Here is a 13,360-nt window from a genome sequence, read left to right as displayed (position 1 = left end):
ATATCCCTTCTCTACAGCTTTTCACCATGTTCAAAAAAAAATTACGCAGTTACATTCCTCTGAATTATTTCATGACCGATTTGCTATTTTTACTTTGAACATGAGAGGAGTGGTGCTGAATTCTTCAGCGCTTGAGTGCCAGTCTGTTCATGTGTATCTGTGCAGAAAGAAAGGGAAACATTAGCTCTAATAAATAATTCAGCTGCAGTGTGTGTGTGGACGAACTCAGTGGCTCTCTGGCAGTCGGCATGGCAACGGAGAACGGCCTCCTTTACTGACACGTCTGCTCTCACTCAGAGTCACTGCATGAGTCTCTGAAGAACTATGTGTCTGTTCTGGCATGTAGTTCTGCAATGTTGTCGAGTCGTTCTACAATGTTGTTGAGTAGTTCTAGAATGTTGTCGAGTAGTTCTAGAATGTTGTCGAGTAGTTCTAGAATGTTGTTGAGTAGGTCTGCAATGTTGTTGAGTAGTTCTAGAATGTTGTTGAGTAGGTCTGCAATGTTGTTGAGTAGTTCTAGAATGTTGTTGAGTAGTTGTAGAATGTTGTTGCATAGGTTTATGTTGTCACTTAGTTCTAGAATGTTGTTTCAAAGCTCTTGAAAGTTGTCATAGTTCTAGAGTGTTGTCGAGTAGCTCTAGAATGTCGTTGCATAGTTCTGGAATGGTGTCATAGTTCTAGGATGTTGTCGAGCAGTTCCAGAATGTTGTGTAGTTTTAGAATGTTGTCGAGTAGCTCTAGAATGTTCATGAATGTTGTTCCATAGTTCTAAAATGTTGTCATATAGTTCCTCAGTGTTGCTGAGTAGTTCTAGAATGCTGTTGCGTTGTTCTAGAATGGTGTCATATAGTTCGAGGATATTGTCGAGCAGTTCTAGAGTGTTCTTGAAAAGTTCTAGAGTAATGTCTCATTGTTCTAGATTGTTCTTGAGTAGTCTGAGAATAATGTTATGGTGTTCTACAATGTTGTTGAGTAGTTCTACAATGTTGTTAAGTAGTTCTAGAATGTTGTTAAGTAGTTCTAGAATGTTGTTGAGTAGTTCTAGAATGTTGTTAAGTAGTTCTAGAATGTTGTTGAGTAGTTCTAGAATGTTGTTAAGTAGTTCTACAATGTTGCTAAGTAGTTCTAGAATGTTGTTAAGTAGTTCTAGAATGTTGTTGAGTAGTTCTAGAATGTTGTTAAGTAGTTCTACAATGTTGTTGAGTAGTTCTAGAATGTTGTTGAGTAGTTCTACAATGTTGTTGAGTAGTTCTACAATGTTGTTGAGTAGTTCTACAATGTTGTTAAGTAGTTCTAGAATGTTGTTAAGTAGTTCTAGAATGTTGTTGAGTAGTTCTACAATGTTGTTAAGTAGTTCTAGAATGTTGTTTAGTAGGTCTAGAATGTTGTTGAGTAGTTCTACAATGTTGTTAAGTAGTTCTACAATGTTGTTAAGTAGTTCTAGAATGTTGTTAAGTAGTTCTAGAATGTTGTTGAGTAGTTCTACAATGTTGTTGAGTAGTTCTACAATGTTGTTGAGTAGTTCTACAATGTTGTTGAGTAGTTCTACAATGTTGTTAAGTAGTTCTAGAATGTTGTTAAGTAGTTCTAGAATGTTGTTGAGTAGTTCTACAATGTTGTTTAGTAGTTCTAGAATGTTAAGTAGTTCTAGAATGTTGTTTAGTAGGTCTAGAATGCTTGTGCATAGTTCTAGAACTGCCTTGAAAGCCTTTCTTGCATAATAAATGGAACTCACATTTACAAGTTTCCAAACATGTGACTGATACGTCAACTGTTCAAGTGGTTAAAGTCATGAGTACACTGTTGCTAGGCAACCGGGAAACAATGAAGTTGACTTTTATAATAATGAGCTAATCAGTGAAGATCACTAGTTTTCTAGCCTTTCTGTCTTTTATACAGATACTGTAAAGCACAGTGACCTCGGAAATGAGACCAAACCATCAAGAACTTCCTCAGATGTGTTGGTTAATTCACTCCAACTAACACTGCACTGTAATGACACTAAGGTTTGTGATTGGTCGTAAACCTGTCAGTCAAGTTGTCACTTCTTGTGAAAGTAGGCGGGTCTTGGCCACATTTATGGACAAACTGTAGGAGAGCTGTGCTTAATGGAAATATTAGTGACTAGGGCTCGAGAATATGACGATATAATATCGATATCATGATAAATTATGCCACAATACAATTTCTGAGCTATCATGATATCTTTTTTTTTTTTATAACATTTAATTAATTAATTAATTTTAAATAACAGTAACAAACTCTGAAGGAAAGCAGCTGATATGATGTTACAATTTAGTTCTGAATATTGAAAGTGATAAAATGTTAAAATTTTTATTACAAGATTTACTTTATTTTTTCAGAGTTTTTTTTCACCCTGGTGTTAATTTATCTTTAAAAAGTACAAAAGTATAATGGCATTAATTTTGTAAACTTTATTTTAAATGCAACCCTGCTGTACTGTGTGTCTTCAAGTATCGTGATACTGATACTGTTATCGTATCGCTCACCTCCATCAGTGTCCTTTTTAAACCTCTTTTAAGCTGACCTTACACTCTGTTTGGACATCCACTCAAATCTGATTTCATTTATTTCAGAAAGCTTTTCACATCTTATTCTTTCTTAGAGGTCTAATTACCAAAACAGTCCCAACCAGCCATCTTTAATCTTTTAGGAATCTGAATTAAAGTCCAAACAAACAAAAGGTCACAGCAAACCAGATTTTTTTTTTTAGCACTAATTCAGAGCATGTCCGTATTCCAGCATCACAATCTGAGCAAAAGCTTTTGGCACGAGCACGGTAAAAAGAATCTCATCCTCAATCTTATATTAATCGTATAAATAATAAACGCTGTGGTAAACCGAGCTCGAGCCACAACCCGAGCCTCCCTGCCTCGTCTGGAATGTCCTCTAGATAACACAATTTGGGTCCACAGGTTTTTTTTTTTCCCTAGGTCACACTTTTCTCGAGTTACTCTTTGAGCTTTTCTTTCTCTCTCTCTCTCTCTCTCTGGCAGCCCTTAATCTAAACCAGACGCAGCCCAGTGATTCACACTGCATTAAAACAAAAAGCTCTACAGCAGTGAAGCACGAGATCAGCATATGAAAAAAAAAAAAAGAAACTCTAAAACACATCTGAGATTCATAAATACAGATCTGTATTTAAAAATGACTCAGGAAAAAAGATGGGAATTGAACTAAGGCACAAATTCCAGCTGTTAGAAAAAAATTATTGTCCAAAAGCCAAAAGCAGGGTGAGAAAACGTCCCGCTGTAAAGATACAAAGATACAGGAAATGGGTTACGAGGGTTCATGCTGACGAGTCCTGCGTTTCCCTGATGGGTTAAAACGGTTTAAAGTGTAAATGCACGTTTAGTTTTTCGGTTTCTGCTTAATGGAAACCAAATGTGGTTAGATCATAAACGTTACTGAATTAAAAAATGCTTTCAAAGACTGTACACATGTGCACATTACAAATAAATCTGAATATCCACGAAATAAAATCTTAATTAAAAACTTTTTGTCAGTAACCTTAAATGTTAAAAAACACAATTATAATAAAATAAATAGCATTATTATTTATATATTTTTTTCTTATTTGGATGTGAATATTAAAAACTATTTTTGCTTGATGTTATTACTCTGTAATTATTCTGAATTTAGATTTATTGAACACTAAGTAAATTTGTATTACAAAAAAATCCCAGAACAAAACAAAAAAAACAAAAATTATTATTATTATTATTATTATTATTATTATTAAATATTTTTTAAGTAGCTGCCCTTATAACTTCAGGACCATCATGTATGGTATGTCTAATATAAATTTACCAACAAAAATATTTTAATATGTGGATATTCAGAATTGCAAATTTTGTATTATTTATATTATTTATAATTCTGCACTATTATTTGATATTGATATTAAGTTTTGCTTGATGTTATGACTCAGTAAATTATTCCGATTTCAGATTTCAGGAACACTAAATACCCATATTAAAAAAAAGAAAAATGAAAAAAAAACAAGCAAAAAAAAAAAAAAAGCATGTCTTTATTGTTTGTGTTACAAAATGGAAAATAAGAGTGAGACCTGCTGCATTTTTCAGGCCTCTGTTTTGATTTGTGTCTAAATATTACGTCCTGCACGTGTTCCTACTCTTTCCTGTTTAAGAGACGTGAATGTCTATTAAAATTTCCTGATTGTACACATTCTTTCAGGATTGCGGAGTTTAAGGGTTCCTGTCCATTTCTTTTTTAAGCCTGCTCGTACATGTGCAGCGCTTCCTCCAGTTTGGCTGTGATCCTCTGGAAGAAGGAGATCTGCTGCTGGAGGTAGTGCTGCATCTGGGCCTTGAAGTCGCGTACTCGGGTGCGGTGGAAGTGCTGGATCTCGGCCAGCGTGGCACAGGAAATGATGTTGCAGCGCTCGTGGATGTCGTGCGCCGCCGGGACGTCTTTGTCCTTCTGGCTCTCCTTCGCTTTGGTCAGAGCTCCTGTGGGGAGGGGCATAAACAAGAGGTCAGAGGTCAGAGGTGCTGACGGATGTCACTTCTATGCTGCTTCGACTAATACTGCGTTCACGACACCCGGGAACTCGGAATTTTTCAACCCGGAATCTCCTGCTTCCCACTTTAGAGCGTTCCTGCGAACTCAGCCGTCTGAAGACAGCGGATGTGATAATTCACTGTTAACAGCACCGAAAATTACATGAAAGAGAAGTTTGATCAAAAAATCCTGCAGAAAGCGAATTAACATTTCAGTTATGTGATTTTTGTGATTTATGTGATTTTTTTTAGTGATTCCAGATATAAACATCAACTCAAAAGACTCTGAGAAGTCGGATCGTTTGGAAAACTCCAATTTTCCGAGCAGGAATTATTTGCTGGGGAGCCGTTCAAACGGATCTTTCCTACTTGGAGGTTAGAAACTTCCCAGTTCCCACTTGGTCATGAACGCAGCATAAAACTAGTAACCAGGATAACACAGAGGAAACACCCCTCAACTCGGAATTCCTTCTCTGAAACTCGTTCAGCAAGTGACGTCAAATCAACAGCAAACAAGGTTGCCCCTTTTTGTTATATTTAACGAGCTACACTGTATATACACGTATTAGCTTTAGCACAATCAACATAAAAACATATTCGCTTGTTAAATCTGTAACACTGACTATACAGGTCACTGTTTTTAGCTAGCTTATTGCTATCAAAAGACAAACATGTTTTTTTCCCTACTTTGTGGTTCAAACACACGACGGTCGAAAGTGACATAATTCCGAGCTCGGACTTCCCATTTCCGAGGTAAAGCGAATGAAGCATTATTCAGTTATTCATTTTAGAACATATTCAGCTACTTTGAGTTATTCAGTAGAGGTGTTAGTTACGAGAGGAATGCAAACCGTTCATGCTAGCAAGCGAACATTCGTTTTTCTACGTATAAGTGCGTGAAATGGAGCTGACTGTTTCCTCGGATCTTTCCTATGGCACGTGTGGTCCGACGTTTCTTCAATTCTCCGCTCACAACTTTAGTTCCTATCTTTAATTTTCTGCAAAGTTCCAACTTATAACCTGACTGTGGTTTCATCTTATCCTGTCATATACGAGCTCTCATTAAATGTGTATAGAGACGTTAAGAAGAAAAAATAAAGCTTGGAAGGAAGTAGAAGAGGTCATTAGTGCCTGTGGTGAGTGTATGTAGCTAGAGTTAGCTTGCTTTGCTACCCTAAGCTGAAAACGAAGCTTGTACAAAGCCAAGTGTGTAACACGTAAATCAAACTTAAATACATTTTAAACAAAAGTGCGGTGTGTAAACTGTATAGAGTGCTGTGTAGGCTGTACATACTCTCATACTCATAATCTACCGTTTCGCATCAGAGCACTGGACAAAGAGGCAAACTACAAGCAAAATGTGCGGCTTGTTACTCACTCGTGTGAACGTAGGATAATAGTTTAAGAAGTTAAAAAGGAAATTTCTGCCATAATTTGATGTATTTCAGCCTGGAACAGCAATCAAATGGGAAATTATTAAACTGGACAAACATGGAGTCCCATCCAGATACAATATTATCAGTTAATATTATCTTTCTCCACCTGTGTGTGCATAATGATGTTATAAAGTTATAAAGGTGTTATAAAAAGATACAGAAGCACAAGAAAAGCATATTGTGAAATAATATTAATATTATATCATCATATCACAAAGCCATAGTCACTAAGATCTCATTTTTACGCAATAAGCTAACAGTTTTTTTTAAAAAGCACATTTTAGTGGCTAAATGTGAATTTATTGGACATTTTATTGCGTTAACTAATAAAACTAATAGATTATTTAAATCAGAAGAAGTTTTAGTGGAGATTCATGACAAAGACTTTTGTCGTTGAAGTGATACAGATCGTTGTCGATGAAGATCCTTAAGGGGAATTTGAGGAAAACAAACAAACAAACAAAAAAAAATCATACATTCAAAAATAAAATCTTGTGAAAATGATCATGTGTGCATGTGTGATGATTTTCCATTTTCACAAGATTTTTTTTCTGAAAGAAAAGGACATGGCGTAATGTTTTTTTAGTTAAGAAAAGGTGATTATTTTCATTCAATTTCCCTTCAGAGGCACCGTGGGGATACAAATGAACTAAGGAATCACTAGTACAGTAGGTTTTGTTGTGCTAGTTGTGTGCTAGTAAACATATGTATATATATATATATATATATATATATATATATATATTTTTTTTTCTTTTGAATTTTGTGTAGCAAAATAAAAGTGTTGGGAAAGAATTGACACAAGCTCTATCTGGCAGTGTAACTGTGTATTCTGTTCCAAGATTATCTCTAAGAGACATTTTCATCAATTTAAAACCAATTTTGATAATAAATCTTACAAAACGATTATCATCTGATAAACACAGTCCTGAGTCTTCCATGATAAGAATGCTGACATTTTTATCATCTGAATAAGCACAAGCTGATAAATCTGACGACGGCTGGAGATTAGCGGAAAGCAGTTTGTCATGTAGTCGTATTTCTTTGTTGTGACCGGGTTGAACACCAGGGTTATTTTCCGTCTCACTCGGAGACGCTGGATTTTAACATAGCTGATGTAGTTGTGTTTCATATTTAAAAAGGACTTATTTAAATGTGGGCTGGTCAAAGAAAAACCAAGGTGAACAACCTAGTCATGAATAAAATTCTCAGACAAAACAGCCTTTTCCACTGCACAAAGCGCTGGAATGTTTGGCAACAGAAAACTGGACCTGTGCTTTTTTCCATTAGCCACTGGGCCAGTACCAAAGGTTCCACTTGGATGGTTTTTTGGCCTGCTTTTGGGGCTAACACCTCTGTTTATTGCTTTAACTCTGATTGGTTACGCATCCAACAGCAACAAAAAATCTCAGATAGAAAACACTGACTGAAGACAGAAATAGCGTTTTTTTTAAACCTCTGCTGTCAGTTGCAGTATGATGTTACATAAATGCAGAAAACAATGTAAAGATAAAAAATTTAAAAACACTAATGCGTTAGAAGATGCTGAGCATTGAAATAAATCTACACTACACTTCAATACATGAATAGTCCTAGTTGTAAGTATCAGATTAATCACCGTAAATTTAGTTTAATCTAACTGAACACTCATTATTCAGTAGCTATTACAGAATAGCACTTGATCCAGCACATCCAATTATTTAGCATTTTGCTCAGTCATGATACTCATACGCAATGAAGCCATAAGCTACTAAATCATGGTCATGAAACTGTAACGTGTGCAGGACGTAGGAGATTTTAAGTCACTCTTTTAAGTCAATCTATCACTATTTTGTCACTATATAAGTCACTATTTTGATTTGTCAAATGAATAAAATAATGGCTATGTTGGTGTTCATTCGATGCGCTCTCCTGTAAAGAAAACGTTCCCACGGTTTAAAGGATAAACTGACCGAACACTCATCTGATACACTAACAGCTTACTTTAAATTCATTTATCATTAAAAATTCAGTCCTTGAGATAATCAGGATAATCTTGAAGAACCTCTGATGTCATGTTAAAAAAAACTGTAGACTTTAAAGGGACAATGTTATCAATTAACGGTTATGTATTTAGTATTGTCTTAGTGTTTTTGAGTGTATTTACGGCCAAAACATACATCTCTGCATGACGTATTGTGGTTACATCAAACCGTTGTGGACTTAGACAAACTCCGCCGCCTGTGCGTAACTTTCGTGTAACTTCTGAGTAGCCTGTAGTTACTATGACTATGACTCTGAATAGAAACGGCCAGCGTGATCTCTCGACAGCATTAAGTATACTATTATACTCTACTACATAATCTACTATACATTAATAGCTGACTAATGGACACAGGTAAATAGTGATTAATGTATGAGGATTAATTTAAGCCAGAACAAACACAGACAAAAGGAGCAGATTGTCCATGTTGGACTCCACACAATGTATGTCATGATGATTCATTTACCCTCCAAACGCACTTTCTGTCATCACTGGGAATGTTTTAGTTGTGTAAAATAAACTAAATACATGCGTTCTGGCATGCTTGACCTGGAGACTTGATATTTAATCAACACACATCTAACTTTTTTGTTTCATATGAAATTATTTCAGGTTTTCATTGTTTATGTGTGTTGGAGCTGATTCATATCCTGAAACTGCTGACTTTCACTTTAAGTATCAGTGAATAAATGAGCTCTTCTAGCTTGCACAGCTCATGTAACATCTCCTAAATAAATCTAAAGCAAAAGAAAAGAAAAAAAAGAGGTGCACAGATGTAGAAATTTGAGTTGCAATAGCATCCAGATAGCATCTAGAAATCCTATAATGGATTTAATCTGTTAAATAACATAATAATATGCTGATATGATCACTCCTTGTGTTATAAGTGTTTAAATAAACACAAAGGAAACTTCATTGTGTTTGAGTCGATGAAGCAGTGATGGAGAACAGACGGCACGGTGATGACGCATGACTCAGTTCGCACGATGAGTCAATTTAACCGGGTTTATTTTCTGTCTAACTCTGACTTTTCCTTTATTCTACAGAAACCTGAACTGCACTCCTCCACTCAGAACACACTTTCATATAAACTCAGGACCGGATAAGAAACTTTGATTTACGGCTGACGGAATTCTTTGGAATTCAGACTAAGACGCTCTCAAAACTCCAGCCTCCGCGGCGCCTGAATGTTAGTACACACTCATCGGGAATGTGTGGTTTTTTTCAGTTTCATTGAGGTTCACAGTCAAAAAAAAAAAAAAAAAAAAAAAAAGAAGAAGAAGGAAGATTAGTGTTACACTAACCATGGCAGTTATCAAGTTATCAATCAGTCATGGCATGGGAATTTTATCCAGTACAGTTTTTTCAGATCAAACACCAAACTAACATAAATGTCTTGGAGCTGCGGACATTTTTACTCGTTCTGCTCACTTTTTGTCGACGTCAGTGTCACCCAGCAGCGAACCGATGCTCTCATTCGCTGAGAGAGGGCTAATTTGTTTGATTTGTCCAATTTGAGTCAAATTCCAAATAAAGGGACAACGGAGATCTCTCTATCTGAAAACACTCAGATGCTAAATGTATTTTGCTTGCCTTGTACGTGTGAGGCGAATCTTTTTCGGTGCACGAAATCTCTTAGTTTTCAACGGAATCAGGGAATCGACTCTTTTTGGGATCGACTCACAGCACCTTTGATGTGAACCAAAAGCAAGATGGTGGCTTGATAACTTGGGTGCTTGATGACACCCAACATGCATAAACCATATGATGTATTGCTTATCAATGCTGCTAGATCAAAAAAATAAGCTAAATAGCTTCGACGTTCTTCATAGACCAATAACGATAACGAAATCTTCATTTTTGTCAGCTATTTTTACGACTCGTTGCAACTCTAGAAAAAGTTGTGGATTGCAATGATTTGCTTGATGAAACCACGTAGTTGTTCAGTAGATGTTATATGCAGAGTGACCTACAAAATTTGCACCATTCTGACGTGAGTACGTCTGCAGAATTTATGTATTTTGAACCATCTGGACCACCGTATGTATGTTTCACTTCCAATGGTCTAATGAAACAGACTTGGCTTTGCAGCCATAGCAACTAGATGTCAGTCATGCAACCGGTCATAAACGCAACCATGCAACTTCCAAAAATTCCCCAAACCTTTCTGAACGTGGATGATGTCTGGGAAGTTTGCTAGATGTCCCTGGTAAATCGCTAAAAGATCCGACACCGGATCCAGATCCTGGCGAGGTTGTTCGGCAAAGTAGTCCCCGATGGTCTCGTAGGCGGCCCCAGTGAACGCCATCGCTTGGTTCAGCTTGACCGAATACACCTGCTGGTCCAGTTCGAAGGCCTGCCCGAGCAACCGAAAGGCCTGTCCAACTTTATGATACTCCTTTTTAAATCCAGTCATCTGCTTCCTGGAGAACTCGCCGATGGTCACGTTGACTTGCACAATGTTCTCGTCCATCTTTTTGGTGAACGTCTTGAAGCCGTCCACTTTGCTTTCCACCTCCTGGAGGTCGAGCGGAGCAGCCGGCGGGACGATGGTGAGGAAGAAGTTGGCGCCCACCAGGTGATCTTTCTCAGCCTTGCGCTTGCCCTGCTTCCAGGCTTTCTCGTCGCTGCTGCTGCAGGTCAGGAAGTGCTGGAAGACGTCGCACCTGGATAAAACCGGGTGGCTCGTCATGTGGTTCATCCACCAGATCAGACCCTTCCTGCGCTTGCAAATGAAGTCCTCCTCGAAGCGACCCGTGGCCTGCTTCTCGGGAAGGTGGGGAACGGAGATGACTGGGAAGCGTTCCACGAGGCGTGCGTACAGCCAGTCAAAATGCTTGTAGCGCCGGTTCACTGGGATTTGCGTGTGGCTGGGCATGAGGCCGTACGACATGTAACTCTTCATCCCTTTGAATTTGGTCTGTTTGGTCGGATCATCGATGGTGCACGTGAAAGGATGCGGGTTCTCTTGCCACTCGGGACCGAACTGACCCATGACCACGCAGATTTGATCACAGTCCCTGACCAATCCGGACGCCTCGCCCAAAACAAACGCCTCGCCTCCGGATTTCACGAAGGTAGAAAACCTGTTGAGGTTTTTCCCAACCGTTGCTGAGCTTCGGGCTTGTGGGCCACCGCTGCCGCGTGAAGACACCGAGTTGGCGCGACTGGGTTGGTGTTTGTGTTGACGGACGCTCGGGTCGTGAGTTGTCGTCGTTGTCGTCGTCGGGTTGTCGTCCCAGTCGTCGTCCCAGTCGTCATCGCTGCCTTGGCTTGTCGGGTAACCGTGTCTCTGAGGGGTGGACTCGCTTGAAAGGTCCCCTCTCACTTGGTAGGCGTACTCACTTCCGGTTGTGGGGTTGTAGATGTTTCCAGCAGTCCCGTTTCCCTGCACTGAAAATCCTTCTTCAGTCCTTAAGATCTCCACGTACGACGCGGGGAAGAGTCCCGACTCTCCGCGGCTGTTTGTGCCCTCGAACCAGCCGTCCACCACATCCTCACTGTATAAAGTCAAAATCTCGTTTTCCACCACAGAAATCTCGCCGGGATTTTCAGAAACAAAGTCGTATAAAGCTCTCGCTCTGAGCGCCATCGTTTTTTAGGTCGTTTTTTTTTTTGTGGGGTTTCTGGAAAAAAAAAAAAAAAAAAAGACGCAGCTGCCAAAGTTCCGTCTTCAAAACTTCTGCGAGTCTTAAAGTCCACAAAAGTGCCTCGAAATGATAGCGACTGCACTATTTTAACATGATAAAGATTTTAAAGTTACTTTCCGGACAGTTTTGTTATTTCCCTGCCTCCTCCTCCCGCAGTTTGCGGTCTATGGCCGCAGCTAGTGATGGACGATTCACGAGTCATGATTCATGAATCAACGAACCGACTCCTTTGAACGAATCCCTTAAAATAGTCATCTGAATGTTTTTGCTTTTTTTTTGTTTTGTTTTGTTTACAGATAACTAACTCTCAGATATAATTCTATTACATTATACCGTATATTTTACATTTGTTATGTCATGAATTATAAAATGTGCTCTTAAACGTGTATTATTGATATTGCCTGTTCAACAGTGTATATTTAAATATAAAAAGATTGTTATATGGACAAATTGTTGCTATAAAGAAGTGAATGTGTGTCACAAAATACAAAATATTTCCACACCGTAATTCGTCTAACAAATAAAGTTTGATTCACTTAAACGAGTCTGTACAAAAGAATCGAATCGGTAAAATGACTCCTGAAGCCCGTCGCTTTTCTATAATCTATGTTGGGGCTAATAATGAAATATTGCAACACACACCGAATAAATACAAGTTCTTTACGAAGTCTTAATTCTGTTTAAAGAATTAAATGTTCCTGGATCCCACTGAAGCAAACAGGTGAAAAAAAATTCGCACAGTTTGATTCACTTAAACGAGTCTGTGCAAAAGAATCGGATCAGTAAAATGACTCACGATGTCCATCGCCAGACTATAAAGGAGGGGCGGAGCTAACATCCAAATACTGGGGTATAAACCTAATAAACCTAAATGTTCTTTACGTTCTTGTAGTTCATTTTACATACATAAGCCTGGAATGACTTAAAAAAATCAAACAAGAATGAAAACATAATTTGTTTCACATTTATTTACAATTACATACATACATAATGCATATTTATTCATAAACTAAATGATTAATTGCAATAAATTATCATAAGTTATGAGTAATTAGTATACACAAATGATAATTATATAAATAGTACATAATGTATCATATATAAATAATAATTCATGTATTGTATATTTAGGAAAGCCATCTTGGTGATGTTTTATACTTTATATTCAGTGATTAAAAGAAGCTAGTAATGGGCCTGTACGTCAAACTGGATAAATATCTTACTAATAAATACATAAATACTACAAAACATTATTACACACACACACACATAAATATATATATATATATATATATATATATATATATATATATATATATATATATATATATATATATATATACACACACATATGTTAGACTGAAGGTTGTGTCACAAATTTGTATTAACTTTTTTGTTTTATTATTATTTTTTTAAATGTCTTGAATAGGATTTCTCATACACAAAATATCCTCTTATGTTTCTTCCCCCAATTACATTATGTGAAGATTACAGGACAACATGCATTTATTTATTGCATTAAATTATCTTTTGAGATATTGATTATGATTAATGATGCTGTCTCAGCAATATAATTACTCATAATCAGCTTTATTGCACCTTTATGACCGTGAATAAGGCTTTTCGTACATACTGCCACGTGTTCAGAAATGTTATAGCTTTTAAAATATAACCAGGATAAACAGATTACACTGTTTTACTTGGAAT

General features: G+C 37.3%; 1 protein-coding gene across 1 annotated transcript; it reads right to left on the bottom strand.

Moving 5' to 3' along the window:
- Positions 1 to 3,136: 3,136 nt before the first annotated feature.
- On the bottom strand, positions 3,137 to 12,520 carry snx18b (sorting nexin 18b). Its single transcript, XM_026942550.3, has 2 exons — positions 10,167 to 12,520; positions 3,137 to 4,493 (listed from the first exon to the last, which is right to left on the bottom strand). Exons 1-2 carry the CDS (start codon positions 11,593 to 11,595, stop codon positions 4,255 to 4,257), a joined length of 1,668 nt encoding a protein of 555 aa, XP_026798351.2. The 5' UTR covers positions 11,596 to 12,520; the 3' UTR covers positions 3,137 to 4,254.
- Between the last annotated feature and the right edge of the window lie 840 nt (positions 12,521 to 13,360).

Source organism: Pangasianodon hypophthalmus, chromosome 17 (assembly GCF_027358585.1).
Source record: "Pangasianodon hypophthalmus isolate fPanHyp1 chromosome 17, fPanHyp1.pri, whole genome shotgun sequence".
NCBI classification, from domain to species: domain Eukaryota; kingdom Metazoa; phylum Chordata; class Actinopteri; order Siluriformes; family Pangasiidae; genus Pangasianodon; species Pangasianodon hypophthalmus.
This window is presented reverse-complemented; position numbering and strand designations above follow the sequence as displayed.

Bases quoted from the DNA above. Each gene is read 5' to 3' on its own strand.
- snx18b (XM_026942550.3), bottom strand. From the start codon at position 11,595: ATGGCGCTCAGAGCGAGAGCTTTATACGACTTTGTTTCTGAAAATCCC. The intron at 4,494-10,166 runs GTTTGGGGAATT...CCCTCCCCACAG, and splicing joins CATCATCCACGTTCAGAAAG to GAGCTCTGACCAAAGCGAAG.